Below are 25906 nucleotides of genomic sequence, written 5' to 3' on the forward strand. Positions count from 1 at the left end.
AGCACTTTAAATAATGAATTTGTGCAATATGATCAGTCTGAATATGTTATAGACAAAATTAGTGGCTGTTTATGGATTTGTTCACTATGTTATATGCAAACCATGTATATTGTATTTAGGCCAATATTGGATCACTTGCACTTTATTGTTAATAGGATATAGAACACCAATCATTTTGAAAATAACTGTTATTATGCCACTTTAAGAAGGTTGTTCCTTGTTGATGCAGAGAGCAAGCATTATATTTATTCAGTTAGAAAATTGTGTTATTATACATGAATCATTGCCTCATGACACTTCATTAAATTATAGTAATGGCTATATAGATTATTTTTGACTTTGAAGTTTGCACTTAGTAAGATTTCACAAGTTCTTTTGCTGTGTTGTACATGAATGGCATTTATTTCAATGCTTAATATCCTGCTTTTTGCCCCAAAGAACAGAAGGCCAACATTGACCATCAGAGATGTTTTCTTCCCTTTCCCAAAACAGCACATGTTACCATGTTAAGCGCACAGAACAAAGAGCTGTTACTGTTGAAACCCCTCCCCCCCATGTTTAAAGTCCAGGTAATCTACAAAGGACACACTTGAAGCATCTGGAGATGGGCTACATTCAGTCAAGCCTGCTTTTAAGCAAGTTTTGTGAGGTAATAAAGGCTATAGCAAGAATGGGAATGGGATAAAATTGTGCAAAAATAGCTAGTTGTCTCCAGCTCATATTTTAAATAATCCTAACATCCATGTTCTTCAAGAATTTGCTGTTTCTTTATTCAATGTTTATAGAAAAAACAGTAAAGAATTTTACTTACTCTTCATAGCTCGATCACACAGATCAAGCAACATCTCTGGAGTTTGTCCTTCAATTTCAATATCAGCAATCTGAACTAAAGGTGCCTCTGCAACCACAGCCTCCAGTTTTTGCCAAAGGTTCATGAAAAGGCTAATTTTGTTTTTAAGTGGCTCCATTTCTGGCCCATCTGGGAAACCATCCTCAGGAAATTCAGGAAGCTTGATTCCTGAACAAATGAAACCACATTTTAGAAAACAGGTGAAATTATTCAAGTATGAGTCATCTATCTTTTTCCTAGACACTAATAATCTCATTCTTCAAATTAATTGTTCTTTACTATAAATCTGAGCTGCTTGTGCATAGCAATGATTCTCCATGTAGGTGAATGCAGTCACTCACAGAAGCAAAGGAACATCAAAATGGCAGATTCACTTTCCTTGCCTCAGTGCCCCATGGCTACCATTTCCCTCCACATCCACTGGAAAGCTTTTTTTAAAAAATATGCAATAACATTATAAAGATCTATTGCCACAATCTACTAGCTCATCTCTACTTTCATTATTCTTAAAAAAAATAACATTATAGCACTTTTCATTGTAGAGATTTAAAGGGAAAGGTGCATCCCTTATATCTCAGCAATAAAAAGCATTAAAGTCTTACTCTTTTTTTACATGAAAGCAAGTAATTCACAGGAACTAGTAGATGGTGGCAATACCCATGCTACATCTGTTAGAGTATGCAACAGAGCCCGCTGGAAAATTTATGAAGCAGCAGTGATAGTGGCAAAGAAACATCATTTCTCTGCACCCATTCCATCAGCTAGTTTACAACCGACCTAGTTGTTTAAGGTGTCTCAACATCTTATGACTCCTAAACCTGAACTTTTACTAGCTCAAGAACAGATAAAAAACTGTGACACTTTAGCAAAGTTTTTTGCTGATAAAATATTTCAAATACACTCTTAACTGATACCAACTATAATGTAGGTGAAGCAGAACAAATGCTTAATACACCGCCTCATCCATTTATGAACCATTTTAAACCAATTATAGTGAGGAATATTAACAAGATCCTGGTATCAGTGAAGGCCACTACTTGTGCACTGAACCCTTGCCCAACTTGGCTGTGGTGGCCCCCACCTTATGAAATGACCTGCCAGAAGAAGTCTGGAAAGTTCCCACTCTCTTGGCTTTCTGCAAAATATGCAAAGCTGAAATATCCAGGGGGGCTTTTTACTCAGGTCATAGGGCAGTGCTATGGTAAAAGGACAGCGCTTGGTAAAGGGACAGGGACTGTAGATATAGATATGCTCATACTGAGAGTTTTCACATCATTTAATATGTCATCTCAAATTACTTTGTTTCAGCAATGTTTCATCTCTATATATGGATTTATGCTTGTTTTTAAATCTGCAATTCATAACCTATAGTACTATTTATTATATTGACTTACACTGTATAATCAGTGTTCCGTCTCAGAGAGAACGGTGGAAAATAAATAAATAAATAGGTTATTATAATGACTTTTTGCTACAGCTATCCAATAATTCCTGCTTATTAAAAAAAATGCCTGAGAAAGCCCTCTGGTAGCATGAGGGGAACAATGGAAGACTGAGACAAGAAAAATGGTTCCAGTGTAAGAGGAATCTCCAAAAATATGCATCTTCTCATCCACATGGCGTCCACTTTCTGGAGGTTCTCTTACTTTGCTGTTATCTTTCCCAAACCTAGGCTGTTTCCACACCACTCACCTTCATCCGGAACGCTGCAGAATGTCGCGAAAAAACCGCAGAAGATAGCGTCTTCTTGCGCGAGTTTTGTGCGACATTGCGCAAAACTCACATGAGAAGACGCTATCTTCTGTGGTTTTTTCGCAACGTTCCGCAGCATTCCGGATTAAGGTGAGTAGTGTGGAAACGGCCCTAATGTTATCTTTTTTGAAAGAACATAATCTTTAAAAAATCATATCAAAATAAGATTTGGAAAAAATTGCAGTAAATCAGGGGAAAATTGTACATTGAGACCATCATCATGTAGATGTTCCTTAAAAAATCCATTCCAGCTTGAATGTGAAACCAGAACAAGAAATCTCTGTGTGGAAGCAACTCTAGATTTCTGATACAAATAATGAGACATGTGCACATAATTAAAATACAAACATAACAGGAAAGTGGCAAAAAAGAGAGCAAACAAGAAAGAAAAAAAGTCTTGGCTTCTAACCTAACTCAGGCACAATGTCTTTAGTTTCTTGCTGCTGTCCAGATGATTGCAACTCAATTACTTCTTCACTTTCAAAGTATTCTTTAGCTTCTGTGAGAACAAGTGGAGAACTTTATTGTAGGAAAATATCAGAAAGATTTCAAAACATTAAGGGAAAACGTCATTTTCCTCCAACATTTCTTTTTTTAAATCCATTTTGAACCACAATGAACTCCCAATAAAAACATCACCCCTGAAAATGACAAGAAAAAAAGCTCATCTTCTTGGAAGAACTAGAAGAGAATCTCCAAATGTTCCTTTTTCTACAATTACAAAGATAGAACTGGGAGGGAGGTGTATCTGGATGGCAGAGCATCTGGCAGGCCTGCAGAATATCCTTGGTTAAAAGGATCAGTGTCAGATGCTTGGCATCACCTGCCATACTCAGCAATACTGTCATGATTATATGCCTAATGCTTACTGTCATGCTTATGGTTAATTGCTATTCTTCTACTGAGCTGCAAAGGTACTTGCTTGTGAAAATATGTAAGAAAGGCATCTGTTCCCACTGTTATGACTCCCAGACCAGGGCCCCTCTTCTTTGTCTGGGAAAAGGCGCTTGCCCAGATGCCATGTCCTTGAACATCTCATACATCAGTCCTGCTGTTTTCCTACTTAACTGTTTTTCCTGACAAGTTAACTGACTGTTGCGTTGTGGGGGAGGACTTAGAACTTGCCCACGCTGTAGAAACCTATATATGTTTGATGCTTGCATGTGAACATAATTCCTGGCAAAGATGGAGTAAGATCCTGATACTGGCAGGTTTGGAATAAAGTACTTCTACTACGATAGTGGAGTCTTTTTTAGAGTTGCTTGGCAGAGCCTTACAGACTGTCAGGAAATCCTCTACTCTCCTCAGACTTGAGCAACTGTGGAATCCTGACACCTTGCCATGGCAGCCAAAGCGGGGAAGGATATCGATGCTACAGAGAAGACCGAGGCAATACCTCAAGTCCCCGCAGATGTGCGTGGGCCCAACATGTGCGCGTTGGCTGAAGCCAGGGCACGGTCCTGCAACCATTTCCCTCAATGGGATACCAGCTACAGAGACTGGCTAGAAGATACTCCACTGGGATGGACCCCTCAAGTGATGTTGACCAGGAGGGAGACTGAGATGCGGGATCGTTGGCAGAGCCGACTGTACAGACAGAGTCTGTTCATGGGGGAAGGACTCCTCAAGAAAGAGGAGGAAGAGTACAAGGAACAAGCAGCAAGAGAGTTGCTGGGAGCGACCTTGGATGAGGTGGTGCAAGAGCTCCAGACCAAGATGAGGGAGCTGAGGTGTGACATGCATGCCCTCATAGGCAATATTTAGGACCTGATGCGGGCAGCCTTTCCACCCAAGCAGCCGGGAGACCAAGGTGGTCTGCCAGATCAAGCTGCCTAGCCGCAGGGGGACCTACAACCTATCCCTCCTCCAGATGACCAAGGAGCCCAAGCACCACCACAGCTACTAGCTCAACCTGTCTGCCCAGGTGGAGTCCCAGCCAGACTGGTCCTGGGGCCTCAACTTCAACAGCCACTGGGGCTGCACAAGTTAGAAGCCCGGTTTGAAGGAGACCCTGAGTATGCCCAGGTATGCCCAACCACCCTAAGCTGGGAGGAGCAGCATTGTAAGTCAGTGAGGAGGCAGTGGCGGCCGGAGTGAGCAGAGGACCTGTGAGTTCAAGGGACAGCATGCCATCCAGCAGTGAGGGAGAAGAGGTGCTGCCGGCAGGAAACAGCGGAGAACTGCTGTGAAGGGCACCAACCAGCAGGTCCGAGAAGAGCTGGTGCCATCTCGGGTGAGGCCAAAAGGAACTTTATTCTTCCTCCCTATCACCTTAGTGCATCTGCGACAAGGGACCCATATCAGGATTCGAGCCTTGATTGATTCTGACTGCAGCCGAGATTTGATCACTCCTGCCTTAGTTGCAGGGTTGAGACTTGATCTGGTTAAGTTGTCAGAGCCCATCAGGTTTGAGCAAATGGAGAGAATCCCCATGAAGGGAACCCCCTATCTTTATGAGACTGAGCTGACCCCAGTGAGGATGAAGGGGCATTGGGAGGAGAGAGCTTTTGAGGTAAGCCTAACCACAAAATTCCCTGTGGTGCTGAGAGTCTGCTGGCTCTATGACCATGACCCGTACATACAGTGGAAGACAGGTCAATTGTGCTTCCCAGCTGAAGAATGTCAGGGTCATGTGTGGAACCCAGCATGGGTGTCAACCCCCCTCCCATGCCTGAAACTGTGTACCTCACAAAGGAAGAAATTGAGGAAATCCCCCGAGTTCCGGGATCTAAGCCAGATCTTTGAGGAAGGGGAAGCAGATGAACTTCCCCTCACAGAGCCATAGACTGTGCAGTCAAGACCTTCTCAAGGGGAAGCTGTACTCCATGAGCCCTGTGGAGCGAGCGGAGATTTGCAAGTTCATTGACAAAAACCTGGAGAGGGGTTTCATCTGACCTGCAAGTTCCCCTCATGCTGCTCCAGTGTTGTTTCGCAAAAAGAAGGATGGGGGCTTACAGCTGTGCATTGATTATAGAGGAATCAATGCAGTCTCCATGTCAAATGCCTACCCTCTCCCCCTTATCAGAGACTTGCTTGAAGTGGTGGCCAAGGGGAAAATCTTTACAAAGCTGGTTTTAAGAGATACTTATTTTGGAGCGTGCATTAAGGAGGGGGATGAATAGAAAACAGCTTTTAACTCCCCTCTGGGACAATTTGAGTACCTCGTTATGCCGTTTGGCCTCCAAGGGGTGCCTGGGGTCTTCATGAACCTGATTAATGAAGTTTTACATAAATACCTGTACAAAGGGGTGGTTGTTTATTTAGATGATGTGCTCATCTATTCTGATAACTACAGGTCACATGCGAAATTGGTACAAGAGGTTTTGAGTACTCTTTACAAGAATAAACTGTATGCCAAATTGTCTGAGTTCCATAAGGAGGAATTGGACTTTCTGAGCTATCAAATCTCCCATAATAGTCTGGGGATGGACCATGCCAAGATCTACAGTGTGCTAGGGTGGGAAGTTCCTAGAACAAGACACAACTGCGATAATTTTGGGGCTTTGCAAATCTTTACAGACCACTCATTAAGAACTTTGCCCAGACTGTCCTGCCATTGATTGATCTGTTAAAAATAAAAGGGAAGGGGCCAGACGGGGTGAAGCTGAGTGCTAGACCAGCTTGGACCAATGAGTGCCAACAGGTGTTTGAAAGATTAAAAACTCTATTCACCTCTGAGCCCATTCTTGTAACCCAGATGAGAATAAAAAATTCATTGTACAAGTAGATGCCAGCAATGTGGCAATGGGAGGGGTACTTTTTCCGGAGAGCATGAAGGGAAAGTTACACCCCTGTGCTTATGTCTTCAGGAAATTCTCAGAAGCAGAACGGTACTGGTCAGTATGGGACAAAGAGGCAGCAGCCATTAAATTGGCACTCTCCACCTTGCGACACTGGTTAGAAGGGGCAAAAGTGCCTTTTGAAGTGTGGCCTGATCATAGAAATCAAGAAGCCCTCTGACCACCCCAAAGGCTGGGCACAAAACAGCTGTGGTGGGTAAGTTCCTTTCAAAGTTTCACTTGACACTCAAGCACTTCCCAGGGAAATCAATTTTTTTGGCAGATGCCCTCTCCTGCCTCCCGCAGCATGAGAGTCAGAGGGAGGAGATTATAGACACTATATTTATACCAGCCCAGCTGGGAGGAGCAGTAATGACATGGAGCCAAGCCCACGAACTCCGTTTAACCCTGCTTGATCCCTGGTTGGAGAAAGTCAAAGCAGTACTGGAAAGGGAGGGGGAAGAGGTGTTACAGGAACCCCTAGTGAAGGGAGAAAACAGATGTTGGTATAGAAATGGCAAATTGTACATGCCAGAAGCCCTTCATGGAGAGGTGTTGAAAAAATGGCATGATGACAAACTGGCAGGGCATTTTGGGTTTGCATCTAGCTCAAAGACAATTCCGGTGGACGGGAATGAGGAAAGACATCTCCCAATATGTGACTACTTGCCAAGACTGCGTGATGGGGAAGAAGTGGGGAGGGAAACCCCTGGGACTGTTACAGCCACTGAAAACCCTTCCTTGATCCTGCACTACAATCTCCATGGATTTTATTACTGATCTTCCCCCTTGTAAAGGGAAAACTGTGATTCTGGTAGTGGTAGACTTATTCTCAAAGCAAGCCCACTTTATACCCTGCTCCAAGCTCCCTCCGTGAGAAAACGAGCCAATCTCTTCATGCAGAATGTGGTGCATTTACATCCCTTCCCAAATAAAATAATTTCAGACCGTGGGGGCCAGTTTGTTGCCAACTTCTGGCAGGCGTTTATGAAAGTAGCTGGGATTGAACAGGCGCTTAGCTCAGGGTATCATCCCGAGACCAATGGACAAACAGAAGGTACAATTCAGATACTGGAACAGTTCTTGAGATGTTATATTTATTATCAACAGGATGATTGGGACATCTTCCTGCCCTATATGGAATATTGCTACAACAACAGTGTACACAGCTCTATTGGAGCATCCCCATTTCAGGTGACCTAGGGTTTTGAAGGGAAACCGATGCCGTTGTTGGAAATGGAAGCAGAGGTGAAAGGAGGAGACTTAAAGGATTGGTGGTCTAAAATAGTCTCCCAGTGGGACTTTGTGAAACAGACTCTAGAAAAAGCCAATCTGGATTACAAAGTACAAGCTGATAAGAAGTGTTCCCCTCCTTGGGAATTGAAACCAGGGGATTCCGTCTATGTGTCAACTAAGAATTTGAAGGTGGCTCAGCCAAGTAAAAAACTGGGTGGGAAATACCTGCAACCAATGTTCCCTCTAAGCTTTGCAGTGTTGTGAGCTAAAAATCTACTTTGTGAGCCAAAACAAATAAAAGCCATTAGGTGAAACAGCCACAAAAATCAGAGTATATTTCTGTATAAAAATGGATATGTTCGTGCTGATTACAAAGGGGTAGTTGTATTAGTCTGTTGCTGCAAAATAAAGCAGACACGCAATGGCACCTTAAAGACTAGCATGTTTATTTCAAGATGAGCTTTTGTGAGTCAGTGCTTACTTCTTCAGCGTCCTTCTGCGCCAAGGCCAAGTTAAATGACGCCTTCACCATGGTGGTGGCTGAGGTGCTACTTCCTCTCCTCCGCTCTCTGGGGCTGAGGGGATCCTAGCGATTTCAGGCTGCACGGGTCAGGCCAGACCCGATCACTCAGCTCTGCTGTTCCCCAGCTAGAGAGCCAGCAGTGGCTGGAGGCATTCTCTGGCACCACCCTGGGGGCCAAACAAGCCACAGCCAGGAAGGGAGGAGAGAAGTGGGATGAGGCTCCATCCCTGCTCCATCCCTATAGGGCCCACCTGCAGATGCTGGCTGAGTGGGAGGGTGGGGCCGCCTGAGGGTTAGTATCTGTGAGCTACATCTGAGAAGCTGTGAGCAGAGGAGTCAGAATCTGTGAGCGATTGCTCACGTGGTCACATTAGCGGGAACACTGCCTGCGACCCTTCAAAGTAACTTGTTTGGTTAATGATGTGATTGTTGAATTTGAGTTACCAAAAAATCTGAAACAGGTGCATTCTGTTTTCTACTTTAGCCTTCTCAAGAAATACCCTGGCTCAGACAAATGGCATCTAAAAAGCTGGCAGCCCCACCTTCCATCATGATCGAGGGCAACCACACCAAGAGGTCAAACAAACAGATCCTGGACTCTAAATGGAACCAGGGGGTGTTATACTACCTGATCCAATGGAAACATTTTTCAAAGGGTCATGCTGATCAGTTTAGATCAACTGATGTTAGAGCTAATAAATCAGTGCAGGCTTTTAATTAAAAATACCCAGGGAAACCAGGTGGAGGTTGAGTTTGGGGGGGGGGGCAGGATTTCAGGTGCTTGGCATCACCTGCCACACCCAGCAATACTGTCATGATTATATGCCTAATGCTTACTATCGTGCTTATGGTTAATTGCTATTCTTGTACTGAGCTGCAAAAGGTACTCGCTTGAAAAGTATGCAAGGGAGGCATCTGTTCCCCTCTTCTTCATCTGGAAAAGGTGCTTGCCCAATACCATATCCTTGAGCATCTCATACGTCAGTCCTGCTGTTTTCCTGCTTAACTGTTTTTCCTGTGAGCTAACTGACTGTTCGGCTAAGGGAGGAGATATTTAGAATTTGCCCGTGCTGTAGAAACCTGTATGTTTGATGCTTGCATGTGAACATAATTCCTGGCAAAGATGGAGTAAGATCCTGATACTGGCAGCTTTTGAATAAAGTGCTTCTACTACTATAGCAGAGTCTTTTTAAAAAGTTGATTGGCAGATCCTTACAATCAGGTAGAAAGTGATGTAAAAGGCATTAGCTTGAGATCCTGCAAAGTCACTGCCAGCCAAACTAGACAATACTGATCTTGAACGAATGATCTGATTCAGTATAAGGCAGCTCCATGTGTTCAATAAAAGCACATCAAAACCGAGAAGCATAAAGCTTAAAAGATCCTCATAATGGTACTTAGTCTAGAAGCAAATTGTAAAAACAATTTAAAAGAACAAGTTCCCTTGTTAAGAGCCTGGCTAAAAAGGAGAAGTTTTGGCTTGGTATCTAAAAGACAGCAGGGTTGGTTTTGTTAGCCACAGGGAGGGCATTCCACAGATGATGTGACACTACTGAAAAAGCCCTGTCTCTGGCTGCCACCTGCCTCACCTCTGAGTGCACAGAGACGAGGGCTTGTAAAGAAGTGTTTACTTGGTGGGGTGGATAGTAAGGGAGAAAGCAGTCTGAAATGTGAGTATGAGGGAAATGGGATGTAATTATAAAGAAGAAAGGAAATGGAAATGAGACATGGTAGAAAGTGCCATCAAGTTGCAGCCAACTTATAGCAATCTTGTAGGATTTTCAATGTAAGAGACAAACAGAGGTGGCTTGCCTTTCCCTGCCTCTGTGTGGTGACTCTGGTCTTCCTTTGTGGTCTCCCATTCACTAATCAGGGCTGCTTAGCTTCCAAGATCTGGCAAGATCAGTCTAGCCTGGGCCATCCAGGTCATGGGAAACAAGAAATACTCTCAAAAATCAACAAATACATAGAAATAACAAAATATGTAACTGAAACTCATAAATCTAACCTGGCTCAGACTGTTCTTTAGAACTCTCAGATGGCATAGACAGCAAATGCTGAGATCCTAATGATTCTGTGATTAGATATAAAAAAGGAAAGTGGTATAAATGACAAACCATGATTCTTTTACAAATTCATTATTCAGTTTCAGTTCGATCAAATATTATTGCTATAACCAAGGCCATTGCAAAACATGTTAAAATTGTTCCTAAAAAATTAAACTTATTAATAAAAGACAGAACTCATGTATATAAACATGACTCTTACCAGTCAGCAGTATCACATCTATTCAAACAGAGGTCAACTAGCAAAGCCTGCTCTTAATATCTATGACGGGAAATCAGTTAAACAAATTGATGGTGTTATGAGCCTGGGCCCAGTAGTGGCTCTGTGGAAGACTCTGCTAAGTGATTGCAGGGCTTATATTTCCCAGGTTCCCTTTGGCCCCTGTGACTGGGTAAGAGAGGATTCTGAGGGGAAAATTGCACCAATAGGAAAGTAGGGAGATGGTGCCTGAGAGAAGGGATAAAAGGCCTCACCACAGTGGGCGGGTGTTCACACCTAGGGAGCAGAGCTGAGGAGAGGCTGCTGCAGACGGAGTGTTCCCTCATCCAGAAGGGATGAAACAATTGGAAGTCAGTAGCCAGGAGACAGTTAAGACAGTCTAGTCAGACGCATTAGGGTGTGTTAGTTTGTTTATTCACCAACCTTTACTATTCTCTTTATTTTGCAAAGTTTGATCACCAGTTATTAACAAACCTTTTAAATAAAGTTCTTTATTATTCTGCCTGGGTCCTCATGCCTCATTCATTCACATAATAAATCAAACCTATTGGGAAAGAGTAATCAGAAGGGGTTGGTTGTGTGCTCTGGGCCCTTCTGAGGAAACCTGTACCAGAGTTGTAGCAGCCTATAGACAGCTTCTCTGGGCCCCAGCCAGCTGTGACAGATGGGAATGGGAAACAGTACCCTATTAGAATGCCTTCAAAATAGCTTCTTAAAAAGGCATCTATCAGCATCTTCTGAAATTCCAGCAGCAATTTTGAAAGCAGAGGCAGAGCTCACTTTTTATAGAATCTAGGGTAAACAAAAGGATCATATGATACTGATGCAGGTTAAATGGTATAGTGGTTACCAAAGAAATGCTAGTGGGAGCAACTGGTACTGAGGGCTGGACCCAGACCTGACATTGATGAGGTTCAGTTATCCTGGCTGAGTTGGTTAAGAGCCTAGCAGTTATACTCAATTTAGTACAGCTACTAGAGAAGTAAATGCAGCTGCAAAAAAGGCTGTCTCCAAATTCTGACTAGCCTGGAAAGTAGCCCCTTTCCTTGATACAACTAATTTGGGCACCAGGATCCACACCACAGTAACGTTAAGACTAGCCTACTGTTAACACACTCTACATAGGTCTCCCCTCAAAGTCAACTCAGAGACTCCAGCTGGTACAGAATGCTGCCGCTAGAGGTCAGAAAGGCTCCCATTCTTAATTTTCTGCAAAACAGAAGTATTCAGGAAGGCTTTAAGAAATGGCTCAGAGATATCCTTTGGTAAAGGGACAGGGATTGTAGACTATAGTACTGGGAACTGACTGTCGATGTAGATAGGCTCCTAACTGGGTAGTTTCTGCATTGTTAAATATGTCATGTTTAATCAATTATGCTTTGTTCCAATGTTTCATCTCTACATTCAGATTTATCCTTGTTTTCAAATTTATACTAGTTTTCAAATTTCTGCAACCCACACCTTATTGTCTTGTTCATGGAATGTCCTATCTGTTGATCATATTTAGTCTCAGGCAGACATGACAGGTAGAAAGAAAAATCCAATATCCCTACGCTCAGTTACAAGTTTCAACAAAATCTTAATAAGCTGATCTGTAAATCTCATGTAAACCTGAATACAGAATTAATTAATAATAACTGGTCTTGGCTGTTGTGGGTTTTCCGGGCTGTATTGCCGTGGTCTTGGCATTGTAGTTCCTGACGTTTCGCCAGCAGCTGTGGCTGGCATCTTCAGAGGTGTAGCACCAAAAGACAGAGATCTCTGAGAGCCACAGCTGCTGGCGAAACGTCAGGAACTACAATGCCAAGACCACGGCAATACAGCCCGGAAAACCCACAACAGCCATTGTTCTCCGTCCGTGAAAGCCTTCGACAATAACTGGTCTTCTTACTGGCACATCAATTCATGATAAAAATTAAACAGAAAATCTGTAAGTGGTGGCCCTTAAGAGTCCCATTCACTTACAACAAATGCTCATTTGAGTTTGCAAGGGTGATGCAGGTGTGGCCTGTACCTCACAAAGAATACTGCAGTTGCAGCTTTCATCTGAATACCAATAGCAGAAGCCTCCTAAGACCTACATGAGTGATAAAATGATCACATACACATGCAAAAGGGTGGATTTTCTGAGTTAAGCAAGGGTGGAATGAATTCTGGCCCTCACAGCCTCTCAGTGATGTTGTTGATATACCAATTAAAAAAATAGGAGTGCTGGGACACAATCCTGTTAAAACTCCAATATTTACTGGAATATTCTCCATGAGAAAAGGTGGTTCCTACTCTTACAGAGCAATCCTAAGCAGTGTTACTCCAGTCTAAGCCCACTGAAATCAATGAGCTTAGACTGGAGTAACTTTGCTTAGGATTGCACTGTAATTTTAGTAGTTATGGTATCTATCAACTTGAGCCAGGGCCTGTGTCTGTTGACTGGGGTCTTTTTGTTGGTTCTGGCCCCATATTGCATCAATTGCTCTCCAGAGTTCTGCATCCATGGTCAAAATACCCCAATTCAATCTTCAAACTGCTTCCTAGACTTTTTTGTGTTCTGCATGGTGAAAGGCTGCATCAGTTATAGGCCCCTTCTGCACGGCACACTTTAAGCTGGCACCTCTGTGTATCCACGCTGATCAGTGCTGAATCAGCTTGGGCTCCTTGCCTTATGTAGTGCACAACCTCTGCTGTCTGCTGACAAGTTGAGATGTGTATGCTTGAAGGCTTTTGGGGGTGCTGGAGCTAACATTACTTTTTTAAAAAAAAAATTGTTGCAATGTTGGAGCCCATTCCCCGTCTCCCTGTCCCTGTATTTGCTGATTGGGCTGTCCAGTGCTGACTGATTTTTTTTGGTATTCTGGAGAGGGAATTGGTGATGGAGTTCTGGGGGGAAAATGCAGAATTGCACTTTCCGTAACTGTTGTTCATTGACGTCTTCTGTGCAAGCACACATGGGACTGCACATGCACAGGCCTGCTGATCAGCAATGTTCTTTAAAGCTAAAGTCAGTTAGGGGGCACACGTCTCCACAGTGTGCATGTGTGGTGTTTCCCACTGTGCATGCCACCAGAAGGTGGCACCCCCTTACCTTCAGTTCTCTTGAGTCGCTGGCCCAAGGTAAGTAATCAACAGGCATAGTGGGACAGGAGGGAGGGTATGTGTGCCTGCACAGAAGACTTCAATGAACAAGTTACGGTAAGTGCAACTCTGTTTTCATTGATCCAGAGGAGTTAGCCGTGTTAGTCTGTAGTAGCAAAATCAAAGAGTCCAGTAGCACATTGGTTAGTCTTAAAGGTGCTACTGGACTCTTTTTGATTCTGTTTTCATTGTCTGTCTTCTTGTGCAGTCCTACATGGGAGACTTCCAAGCTTCTTACCCTGAAGGTGGGTGTGCTTTTATTGGAAGACTAACACGGCTAACTCCTCTAAACCTCATTGGGACTCCCATGTGGGAACTGCCTATATGGCCCCTTTGCTGTGCAATTCTATCAGCTCTACTTGTAGTTTGTCAGAAGAAACATTTTGAGAAAAATCAGGAAGACTCTGAACAGGGTAACTGGAAAACTCAACGTTAAATCTGACTTTGATAATTTTCAATATCCATACATCAGAGGTGATTTCCACCCACACTGCATAATACTTGGCCAGCCTGTTTCCAAACATGACTGGCTGTTCTATGCCTAGTCAGAACTGCTTCTGTTGGCCCTGAGACTCTTTACTCAGTGAAGCATTTTGCACTTGACAAGGCTTGTTATTTGATCGTCTGTGCTGGTATTGCCCCTGTTGAGGTTGGGGTTGTCTGATTGAGAGTAATGAGGATATGGTTGGTAATGGTACCGCTTGCCCTTGTAAAATTGTTGAGAACGGTATGGGTAACATTGAGTGGGTTGTTGTTTTGAGGGAAGTACCCCATATGAGCGGACCATCTGTCTATCTTTTTTCTTCTGTGAGAGGTAGTCATCTGTTTTGGAAGAGAATAGAGTTTGCCCCTCCAATGGTAGGTCTTCTATCTTGGCCCTCGTCTCAAGTGGTAACGCAGTCGTTCATAACCAAGCATATCTTCTAAGTAATACAGAGGATGCCAGGGACCTGGCAGATGTGTCTGCTGCATTCTGCCCTGCATTAATTTGCTGTTTGGACAGCATTAGGTCTTCTAGTATCACCTTAGCTAGCACCTTTTGGTCTTCAGGCAGTTTCTCAACAAAGGCTGACATATGGTTCCATAAGAAGACCTGGTAGGCTCCCATGATTGCAGTATAGTTTGCAATCTTGATGTTTAGGGCTGAGAAAGGGTAGAGTGTTCTGCCGAGGGTGTCCAGTTTTCTGCTTTCTTTATCAAACGGTGCTGAGTGGGATTCTTGTCGTGTCTGCATTTAACAACAACAACATTCGATTTATATACCGCCCTTCAGTATGACTTAACACCCACTCAGAGCGGTTTACAAAGTATGCCATTATTATCCCCACAACAAAACACCCTGTGAGGTGGGTGGGGCTGAGAGAGCTAGAAGCTGTGACTGACCCAAGGTCACCCAGCTGGCTTCAAGTGGAGGAGTGGGGAATCAAACCCGGTTCTTCAGATTAGAGTCCCACGCTCTTAACCACTACACCAAACTGGCTCTCTTCAGTCATTTCTTCAGTCGCCAAAGATGACAGGGTTGGGTGTCTGAATAGAAACGAACTGGCATCCTCCCTTTTTTTGTACAACCCTTCAGACTTCTTGTCTGTGGCATGGGTTGATGCTGGTTTTTCACAAATGGAGTTGATCAGTTCCATGAAGCCCTCAATAACCAGGAAGGCAATATTGGCCATGCTCCCTGAATACAGGCTTCGGTTACAGGTCCACTGGAGAAATTTCAATGTCAAGGGACTGAGCCAACCTGACCATTTGCTCTGTATATAGACGGCAGTTGAGGACACTGGACCAGTTTCCATCACCGCTTCAGATGGCAAAGGGTCAGATGTGGGGCTAGGGCTCCTTTCCCTGTCAGGTTCAGAAGGTTGGTAAGAGAGGGATGAACATGGACCTCATATTATATCTCAGATCCTCTTGGTTGATCATAACTTCTAAGAGAGGACATTCTAGACTGGTTCCTATAGGGTTTCCCCAGTTCGAGCCTGTATTTTGACTGGTGAGTATGTTGCCAATCACAGCATGCATGTGAGCAGCATGGCTGCTTGTCGCTATAGCTTCTGGAACAGAGCGACTCTGTGGGAATTCCCTCTTCAATTCCCCTTCCTCAGCCAAGAAGTGGTAGGAGGGACCTGGAATGGAAAGATGGAGTATGGAGTCTATCCATCGAGATGCTCTCTAGCTGCTCTTGTTGTCACTCTTTGGGTTTTGTCTTGTTTTTAGCCTTTTTCTTTCAGGGTTCTAAGAAGTCTGAGATCCCCTGGCTCACATCCTCTGGTATCGCCCTTGAGTGGTTCAGGGATCTCAGATCTGTACCCTTCGGATCTGAGACAACAGTTAGATCTGGGCTCTTTGGGTCTGATGGTTTGGTGGTGATCGCCTCCGCGCATCTTTTCTTTGGTTTCACCAGCCAAGGCTGGTTCTGATCTTGACAGTGAAGTTGAAGGCAGTTGCCAGGTCCAAAGAATCTCTGTGAGGCTTTGGGTCTTGAGCAGTCGATGTCTTTGTTGGCTCTGAGATGGATCCGAAGCCGTCGGAGCCAGTTTCGCTGACTGAATCAATGGATGTCGGATCCAAGCAAGGGATACAGTTCTCGAAGTTAAGAGTGAGGTCAGTGCGGTCGATTGGTCCCCACTTCCTACCGAGGGGAACACTATCTTGGGTATGCCCGAAGCTTTCATGGCCCTCTCCCAGAGGAGCGCTTTCAGCCTAGAAGCTCTCTCAGCTTGAGCTTTTGGGGTAAATTTATGGTAATGTTCATAAGTCTGAATGTTGTGCCTTTCCCCAAGACATTCCAAACAAACAGACTGTCCATCCATTTTGGTCATTTTTGTTGCACACATAGTGAGTTTAAAGAGTGCGTCGTCATTCGTAATTTCACTTAACTTTCTCTTTCTGTTCTGTCATTCCAGATAAAAGTGGAGCATTGAAAGAACCTTCCTGGTCGGCGGTGAAGAAGGAACTGAGGGTTACGGGGTGCTGCCTCCCAGTGGCAAGCATGGCGGGAAATGCCACACATGCACACTGTGGAGATTTGCACCCCCTAGTGGGCTTTAGCTTTAAAGAACATTGTTGATCGACAGGCCTGTGCACGTGCAGTCCCATGTGGGACTGCACAAGAAGACAGACAATGAAATATACGTTTCATGATTGTTCCACTAAGTAAACCAAAGAAGTGATCAGTGGTGAATGTGGATTGTCACCAGGGAATGGGACAGACATTGTGGTTAAAGGAGTCACAGCGTTGCAACTCTCCCTTAATTAAAAAGGAGTTCAGAGAGCTAAGGAGCGTGGGAGTGGTTACCAGCGGAAGGCCAACCAGTCAGCACACCAGAGAAAGGTAAGACACAATTAGGTACTAAGAATTCCGCACACACACAGGACACATCAGTGGTGACTCAGCAACGGCTTCAAGAAAAAGTTGCGGTCTGTCCACAGGGGGAAAACTTGGGGGAAAGACCAACAAAGTTTGATTCTGTGTCTCATGACTCCCTTGTACTTACGGAACTCTGGAGATCATGGGAAGCAGAATGGAATCTGAACCACTGCAAAATGACTGTGCAGAAAGACCCATAGAGTCATTTTTTCTCCAGGGTTTGTGCACAAATCCCAATTTTTTCCCCAACAAAGTCAAACTAGGGCTTTTTGAAGTATAGAATGCTTTCTTTGGTGTGAGGCTGGCCCTGCTCCTGCCGTTCACTCTCCCCTTTATCCCCCTTTGCCCTGATTTGTTGAACAGCAACCAATCCAGTTTTTCCTTAAACATTTTTTTAAAAAACAACATTGCAATGTTGGTGCATTAAAAAAAACCTTGAAAGTTTTCTAAGCCTATCATCTGTAATAGAAATTTTAAGAATGGACTAAAAAGTGTGTTGTGTGTGCATGCTAACCTCAACAATAAGAAGTAAATCATTTTAAAAAAATTTAAAACAACATGTTGCAACCGTGGTGCATTAAAAAAAACTTGCAAGTTTCCTTAGCCAATCAATTGAGGCAATTTACCTGTCCTCAGCCAATCAACTGAGGAAACTGACATGACTTTAGCTGATCAAGTGACAAGTCCTCAGTTGATCAACTGATGAATCAGAAAGCTCACAGCAGAAACAGGGCATTCTTCTAGTGCAGAAAAAATAAACAGACACTGCATGGGTTCAACTCCCTCAAGTTCAGAATTACAGAAGCCCAAAGTGGATCTGATCCTTATGAATCAAATATCCAGGAAAACCGGTGTAAGTGTGCATGCAGACAAAAACCTGAGTTGAATGCAGCAGCCACATAAAGGTATTTGGTGGGACACTTAATACATGGTATGGCAAGGAAATAGGGCCATACAATGATCTATAGTACTTTGCCCTTTCCTGAAGCCTGCTTGTTCTGGGTAAATGACTTTCTTAGACTTTTTCAGGTGGGTCAGCAGTAGAAAAGCAAACATCAAGTCCAGTGGCACGATAAAGACCAAAAGATTTTGGGGGCATAAGCTTTCAAGAATTAGAGTTCCCTTCTTCTGATATAAGCAGGAATGGAGATCCCTGATCCTTTATACCCCAGTCAAGAGGTGATGGGGAGGGCACCAGGATACAAAAGTACAATGAGGTTTGTTTAGGTGGGAGGGATGTTGCAAAGAAGGGCATCAGGATGTAAAGGTACAATACATCTGGATCAGAGCAGAAATTAGTGAGAAATTCTTATCTCACTACAAATGCTAGTTTCTGTTCTTATCAGAATGTTATAGGCTATAGATTAATATTAGTCACATCCTTCAAAATCTTCAAAGCAGCTTATAGATAGTAAAATCAGAATAAAAATATTAATCAATAAAACCATGCACACCAGAATAAAAAAGCAAGACAAAAGAAAATGAAAATGAGGGCATTTCCTGAGCCTATAGCATCAGTGGCCTCAAATAAAAGCCCCTTGCAACTTGGAACAGCCAAGCTCATCAGTACTGGACAGATGTGACAGCAGCAGAAAAACCTGAGCACTTTGCCACCACTATCAACCATTCTAACTTCTCCCAGAGGCTGATGAATCCCTGAAAGTCTGAACAGGACCAGAGTTATTACCATTATGGTGAAAGAATATGGGGAAGGGAAGACAATGCAAATAAGTAATTCAGTATTCTCAGCATTTACTAACAAATGACAGTTACAGTGTGTGCAGTTTTGCCAGAATTATAAGATATTGTTACATTATTAAATGGTTTAGCAAATGGTACTAAAGGGAAGGAAATTACATACAAAGAAATGGAAGAAGGCAGCACACCATTTCTTTGAAAAGAGAATGGGATAAAGCACATGCTACAAAAATCCAACCTTTAGATTTTGCTTTCCCTTCAGATGCAGCAGAATCAAGAGATTGTGCAGTTTGTTCTTGTTCAGACACAGACAATTCCTCGAAAGATGCTGTGGCTACATCTGTGAATCAGAGTCACAAGCCATTTTGACCTTTCAGAAAGGACTCAAAAACAACACAAAGATTTTACTTATTCAATAGGCAGTTATCAAGTAACTTCAATAACTTCAGATAAGTATGAGGTGGAAAAACATAAGATTATAATAAGATGGACTTACAAATAATACGCCAGTGCCCAATGATGTAGTTAAAAGAACAAAAAATTATAGAGTGTATCAGAGAGATTCAGCCATTTTTAAGAATTTATTTGGTTAAACCATGATTCTTTCTATCATCCCTTTTCACTTTACTGTATTTTTAGCACACTCCATATATGTGTTAGTGTTGCATTTTGCATGTCTGTGTTTAAGGGATGAACTTTGTAGTAGTTCCTCTAGGAGTTAGCTAGGAAAGTAGGGTTGCTAATTTTGGTTTAGGAAATTCCTGGAGATTTGGAGGCTGAGGAAGGCAGAGTCTGGGGAGAGGAGGTAGCTCAGCGAGGATATGATGACATAGATTTCACCCTCTGAAGCTGCCATTTTCTCCAGGGAATTGATATCTGTAGTCTGGAGATCAGTTGTAATTCTGGGAGAACTTGAGGCCTCACCTGGAGGTTGACAACCCTATTGGATGGTTTCAGTGACTCTGCTGTGGAGAAGAGGAATACATCCCTTGAGAGAGGGTTTTTTCACAGAGTACAGTTTTAATGGGTGCACAAAACATTTTACATGTAACTTGAAAACGAAAATGCTTTGGCCATATAGATATACAAGCTAGGGTTGCCAATTTTCTACTGAGGGATGCCCTAGCTTCTATGTCCTGCCACTGATGCTGCAGCTGGCAAAAGAAAAATAAATGTAAAAAAAAATCATTGGTGGGCAAAAATGGTGGTGGACCCTTCGGCAGGTTTATGTGAGAGCTTCGCATTGAAATGACTCCTAGAAAGGTCATGCACCATATTCCCATGAACATTTTAAAACTCAGCTGCCATACTGACTTTTATATATAATCCCTTTTCAGGAGTCTTGTGCTGTCTTTCTTCAAATGTCTGCAGTTTCCTTGACCTAATTTTTACCTCAGAACACAGTTCCACAGCTGACCCATCAGCCTGCCAGCCACAAAGGAAAGCCAGGCCCCACAGGGAGATTGGCAACCCTAGAGGAGAGGTGTATTTTTCCTAAGGACACATTCAATGACTGGGAGTCATTGAATGTGTCCTGAGGTACTGCATGTGTCCTACATACTGTTTAGAATGTTAAGATGATGACCAATCAAGGCCACATATGCAAATGACCTCAGGGAAGAGTGGCAGTTGGCAGGGGGGGGGGGAGCACCCTGCCAGCCACACAGGGAAGCTGTATCCCAATGAGAAAACACATTTTACCCCTTTTTACCCCCTTAGGGGGCAAATGTCTTAAAATCCCTTCTTAGTGAGCCTCTACATCACAAAAGGAACGTTCTCCCCAAATTTCACATATCTAGGTCCAGGGGTTTGGGCTGGGTGTTGATAAGTCAGTCAGGACACTTGTCTTTATATACATAGATTATGATGTCAGTTCGGTTTTGTATGAAATTATTCTATAGAAAATTGTTAAGTGTTATATTGTATTTCTAAAAAGCATACTTCTAATTTTTAAAAAAATTAAAAAATGACTGAGACTGTGGGTGGAGTGAACTGCAGTTTTTAGTTACTGAGAGGAGAGAAAAGATTCAGTCTGCTTTTCTGGCTTAGACAGGTAAGCTCTGTGCAGCTTGAGAGTGTCTATATATTTCTGAGAATGTTCAGTCTGGGCAAAGCAGGCAAGCTGTGTGCAGCCTGAGAGTGTCTCTGAGAGAAATACTGATTCTGGTTTAGACAGGCAAACTCTATGTGCGCCTGAGAGCGAGTATCTATGTATATTTGAGTGAGAGATTAATCTATCTGAAGCAGGCAAACTGTGCGTGCGCCTGAGAGAGAAAGTTTATGAAGATCTGTGTGACTGAGCCTATGAAAAGAAACATTAAGAACTGAAAACTATCTTTGAAACCATGAAGCTTAAGTACTAGTGTGAAACTGATACATTCTTGTAAAAATAAACGTTTATTTTGTTCCCCCCCCCATCCCAGAGTATATGTTATTCCTATATCCCATTCCTTTCCTCAGGGCCACATAGCCCCACAAAGAAGCCAGACGATTGGGCACATTATTAAAAGGGAAATTTAAATTAACTATTTTGGAATATAATTCCTGGTGGCAGCAATCTACCCAGAGGGTGTAAGAAGAGGGTTAAAGGCAAAAGCTAACTGGAAAAAAAAGGGGATCATAGCACATTACCTAGTAGATTGTCAACTGATTGTACTTTTCTCAGGAAGTCTGTGGTGTCTCACACATAACTGGGGGCATAGATGGCATAGAGTCTGAGAATGAATGATGGTGGGTACAGCCAGCGGGTCAGGGGGGAAGCCTTCCTGCTTCCAGCAGCGTCTGCTTGTTTGTGTTTCTGCCAGACATGAATGACTGTTTTTTTACACACATCTCCTCCCACTAGTCATTGGGGCAGGGTCACCTGCTCCAGCCTCTAAAGGGTGCTTCAATATAGCCATCAGAAGATCAATTTGTGTGCACTGAGAAATATCCACAGTCATTAAGAAACATTACTATTATTTTGCCTCTGGCTTACCTCACTTGGATGACATTAGTCTAAGCCCATAGGATAGACTCATTCACTATAACAAAACTCCAAGCCCATAACATACCTCTTTCATCAACACTTTCAATAGCTTCCAATCTCATCATTTCTTGCAATTCTTTCCTGAAATTAGAAACATGAAAGTATTGTAGAATCACTGAATTGGAAGGACCCATGTAAGTTACATAGTCAAACCATTTACTCAGTTCAGGAGATCCAAACCTAGAACATCGCCACAGATAATAAGATTTTTAAAAAGCAAACAAATTTATGAGGCAGTTTAACAAAATAAAAGCTGTGATATAAATCAGCCACAAAACCTAGCATAAAATTATCCACATTGCACCATAAAAATTACAGAAGGCTGGTTTGGGTATAAAAGAGGGTGAGGAAGAGAACAGCCTTTTTAATACAGTTCTGAGGTGTACAGGTTAGAGCATTGATTTAAAATAGACTCAGAGACTCTTTTGTTTCCACGTGTCTGTTTTAAAACGAATGCTCCCCAAAAGGAGAGTGAATACTCCTCAACAGCAGTGCTGTATACTATCTTTGGCTCTAAATATTCTCTTTCTGGGTAGTTTCTGCATTGTTTATTATGTCATGTCAAATTGCTTATGTTTCAGCATTGTTTTAACTCTGTTTTGGATTTCTGCAATACATACTCTATCTGCACTGCTTATTGAATATCCCAGCCACGGACTGCATTGACTTATAAAGTGAAATCTGTCTTGAGTCTCAACAAGACAGGTAGACTAGAAATGACATACATACATACATACATACATTCATAAATATCTTCTATAGTAGTCCACAAATGTACGGGTGTGCAGAGTGGAAAAGATTCTGTTTTCCTGCTTTGGATTTACCCGAAGTGAGAAAACGATCCAGAATAACCCAGTTCAGGTTTCGGAAATCGCTTCAGTATGCTTCAAAATGGTTCAGAGCATACCAAAGAGAGATTCCCACCTCCCCCCTGAGCTCCCTTTCCCCCAACCCCACTTACCTTGAAGACCGGAGCAGGCCTTCTGCTGCTGCCCCACAGCCTGCAGGGCGGCAGGGAAGGCTGCAGTCAGTGCCTGCGGCACTGCTTCAGCCTCTGCAGCAGCGAACACCAGCAGAGGTGCTGCTGCTATCTGTGCCGCCGATTCGGCCTCTACGGCAGCCGGCACAGCAGCAGCAAACGCCGCCACCGTCCGCACTGCCACAGAGGCCAAAGCGGTGGCTGGCAGGGCAGCAGCAAACGCCGCCGCCGCTGCCCGTGCCGCCACAGAGGCCGAAGCGGCAGCTGGCAAGGCAGCAGCGAACACCACGGCTGGTGCTGCCACCGCCCACACCACCGCCGAAGCCGCCGCCGCCAGAAGACTGCCCCAGGTAAGTGGGGTGGTGGTGGGAGGGCAGGAGGCCGGGCATCCTTTAAGACCCCGAAGCTTACCGAAGCAATCTAAATTGTTTTGGGAAGCTTTGATTCGGTATTTCCGAATCAGGGCCATTATAGAATCATAAAATCATAGAGTTGGAAGGGGCCATACAGACCATCTAGTCCAACCCCCTGCCCAGTGCAGGATCAGCCTAAAGCATCTCTGACAAGTATTCATTCAGCCTCTTCTTGAAAACTGCCAGTGAAGGGGAGCTCACCACCTCCCTAGGCAGTTGATTCCACTTTTGAACTACTCTGACCATGAAAAAGTTTTTCCTAATATCCAGCCGGTACCTTTCTACATGTAATTTAATCCCATTGCTTCGCGTCCTACCCTCTGCTGCCAACTGGAACAGCTCCTTGCCCTCCTCCAAATGACAGCCTTTCAAATATTTAAAGAGAGCAATCATGTCCCCCCTCAACCTCCTCTTCTCCAAACTAAACATTCCCAAGGCCCTTAGCCTTTCCTCGTAGGGCTCAGTCTCCAGACCCCGATCATCCTCGTCGCTCTCCTCTGCACCCTCTCGATTTTGTCCTTTTTGAAGTGAGGCCTCCAGAACTGCACACAATACTCCAGGTGTGGCCTGACCAAGGCAGTATAGAGAGGGGCTATAACCTCCTGCGATTTCGACGCTATGGCCCCTTTGATACAACCCAAGATTGAATTAGCCTTTTTTGCCACCACATCACACTGACTGCTCATATTTAGTTTACAGTCCACTCTTACCCCAAGATCCCTTTCACATATACTACTGCCCAGAATTTATCCCCCATCCAGTATTTGTGCTTCCCATTTTTGTGGCCCAGATGTAATACTGTGCACTTGTCTTTGTTGAATTGCATCCTATTCACAGCTGCCCACTTCTCCAGAGTATTCAGGTCTTGTTGAGTTTTAATTCTATCTTCTTGGGTGTTTGCTACTCCTCCCAATTTGGTATCATCAGCAAATTTAATGAGTAGCCCTTCCACTCCTTCATCCAGATCATACTGGCCTCAATTCAGAAATACCGAATATTTACAAATCGGGCCAGGTGTGGGGTTTTTTTTCCAGACCGGGAACCCGAAGCACACACCCCTACACAAATGCTCTTGCCCAGCACCTAAATTTATTATATTTGGTGTTGGGTGCATACTTTGAGATTGACATTGACTATAGAAGGGTGCATACTTTGCAATTGACATTGACTGCAGAAGGGACGCTGCAGTTGGCAAGGCTGTACTGAAGAGTCTTTTTCGCTGATGATGAGCAACACATCCACCTCCTAGGTAAGTTAGCTCGCTAATCTCCCATGTGGGACTGCACAGACGACATGACAATGAAAACAGGGTTGCACCTACCTGTAACTGTGTTCATCGAGTGTTCTTCTTTGCAGGCACACATGGGAACTGTGCATGCACAGGCCAGACGTGGACATATCAAAGCTCCAAAAGGTACAAGATGCTCGCCTGGCCTTTATGCGTGCTTTTTGAGTGGGCGTGGCTATAAAAGGCGGGGCGAGCAGATCCCTCCCTCAGTTCACTAAACCGCCAGTGAAAAAGGAGAAATTAGCATATTTAAAGAGCACACGGCAGGGAAAAGAGGATGTGTGCCTGAAAAGAAGAACACTTGATGAACAACAGTTACAGATAGGTACAACCTTGTTCATTGTCGCGTCGTCTATGCAGTCCCACATGGTAGATTAGTGAGCTAACTTACCCTGGAGGTGGGTGTGTTGCTCATCATCAGAGAAAAAGACTCTTCAGGACAGCCTTGCAAACTGCACCATCCCTTCTGGAGTCAATGTCAATTGCAAAGTGTTTAATAAAGGTAGATGGAGTTGACAAGGTGGCCACTTTGCATAAATCCACAAGTGGAATGCCCAGACTAAATGCTGACATCAACTGGGCCCTTGTCAAATGTGCCCTGATGTTCAAAGGGCAAGGCTGTTTGGAATGTCCATAACACTCTTCAATAAGTCACACCAACCAATTGGAGATTGTTTGAGCGGTGACTTTTTGTTCTTTTTTAGCTCCTTTGAAGGAGACAAATAGATTAGGGTCCTTTCTGAAGGCCTGTCCAGGTAAAAACACAGAGCACGCTTAATGTCCAATGTGTGTAGGAGCCTGTCAGCCTCTGTAGAAGGTGAAGGACAAAACACTGGTAATGTCCTGGTTGAGGTGAAAAGCAGAGACCAGCTCCAGAAGGAACTGGAGGCTGGGACAGAGAACCATCTTGTCTGCAAACATTCTGAGGAAAGGTGGATCATACCTCAGGGCATGTACTTCGCTCACCCTCCTGGCTGATGTAAGGGTCACTAAGAAGGCCATCTTAGCTGTCAGAAATTTGAGAGGACAGGTAACTAATGACTTGAAAGACTTATGCACAAGAGTTGTTAAAACCAAAGATAGGCTCCACTGAGGAGTAGGTTTGTATATAGGAGGTAAACATTACCCTACCCTTTAAGGAAGGATTTGCATTCTGGTTGGAAGAAGAGGGGCCTACCCTTCACTCCCTCATAATAGGCTGAGTTGGCCACCAGATGGACCTTCACAGAGGAATTAGAGAGCCTCTGGTTCTTAACAGGACCAGATTATCTAAGACAGACGGTAAGGGAGTTGAAGAAGGGGGTAAGCCCTGTTCAACTCCCAAAGGGAGAAATGTTTCCACTTCCCAGAGTATGACTTTCGGGTGGAAGGCTTCAAGCCTGTAAAATTATGTTTCTGACTGGGGAAGAGAACTCTAATCTGGAGGGGACACTAACCAAGCTGTCAGCTTCAGAGTTTCTGTATCGTGGTAAAGAATTACGTTGTCTTAAAAAAGGGTTGGTGACAGCAGAAACCGATACGTCCTTCCCTGTGACATTCTGTACAGGTGGAGAAACAATCCTGTCTTGTCCAATA

The 25906-nt window shown here is 43.7% G+C and overlaps 1 protein-coding gene across 4 annotated transcripts in view; it reads right to left on the reverse strand.

The window, feature by feature from the left end:
- AK9 (adenylate kinase 9) overlaps positions 1-25906 on the reverse strand; it is a 159613-nt gene that overhangs the window by 54659 nt on the left and 79048 nt on the right. For all 4 annotated transcript variants that reach the window (XR_008598410.1, XM_055001640.1, XM_055001631.1 and 1 more), the window contains exons 19-23: positions 21677-21732; positions 18862-18963; positions 10149-10214; positions 3012-3101; positions 812-1018 (exon numbers count right to left, since the gene is read on the reverse strand). Coding sequence is in view for 3 of the 4 variants with exons in the window: in XM_055001640.1 (XP_054857615.1) it covers positions 812-1018; positions 3012-3101; positions 10149-10214; positions 18862-18963; positions 21677-21732 (521 nt within the window). In the remaining variant the exon portion in view is untranslated. The remainder of the gene's footprint in view (positions 1-811; positions 1019-3011; positions 3102-10148; positions 10215-18861; positions 18964-21676; positions 21733-25906) is intronic.

The sequence above is a fragment of the Eublepharis macularius genome, chromosome 1, assembly GCF_028583425.1.
Source record: "Eublepharis macularius isolate TG4126 chromosome 1, MPM_Emac_v1.0, whole genome shotgun sequence".
Lineage (NCBI taxonomy): Eukaryota > Metazoa > Chordata > Lepidosauria > Squamata > Eublepharidae > Eublepharis > Eublepharis macularius.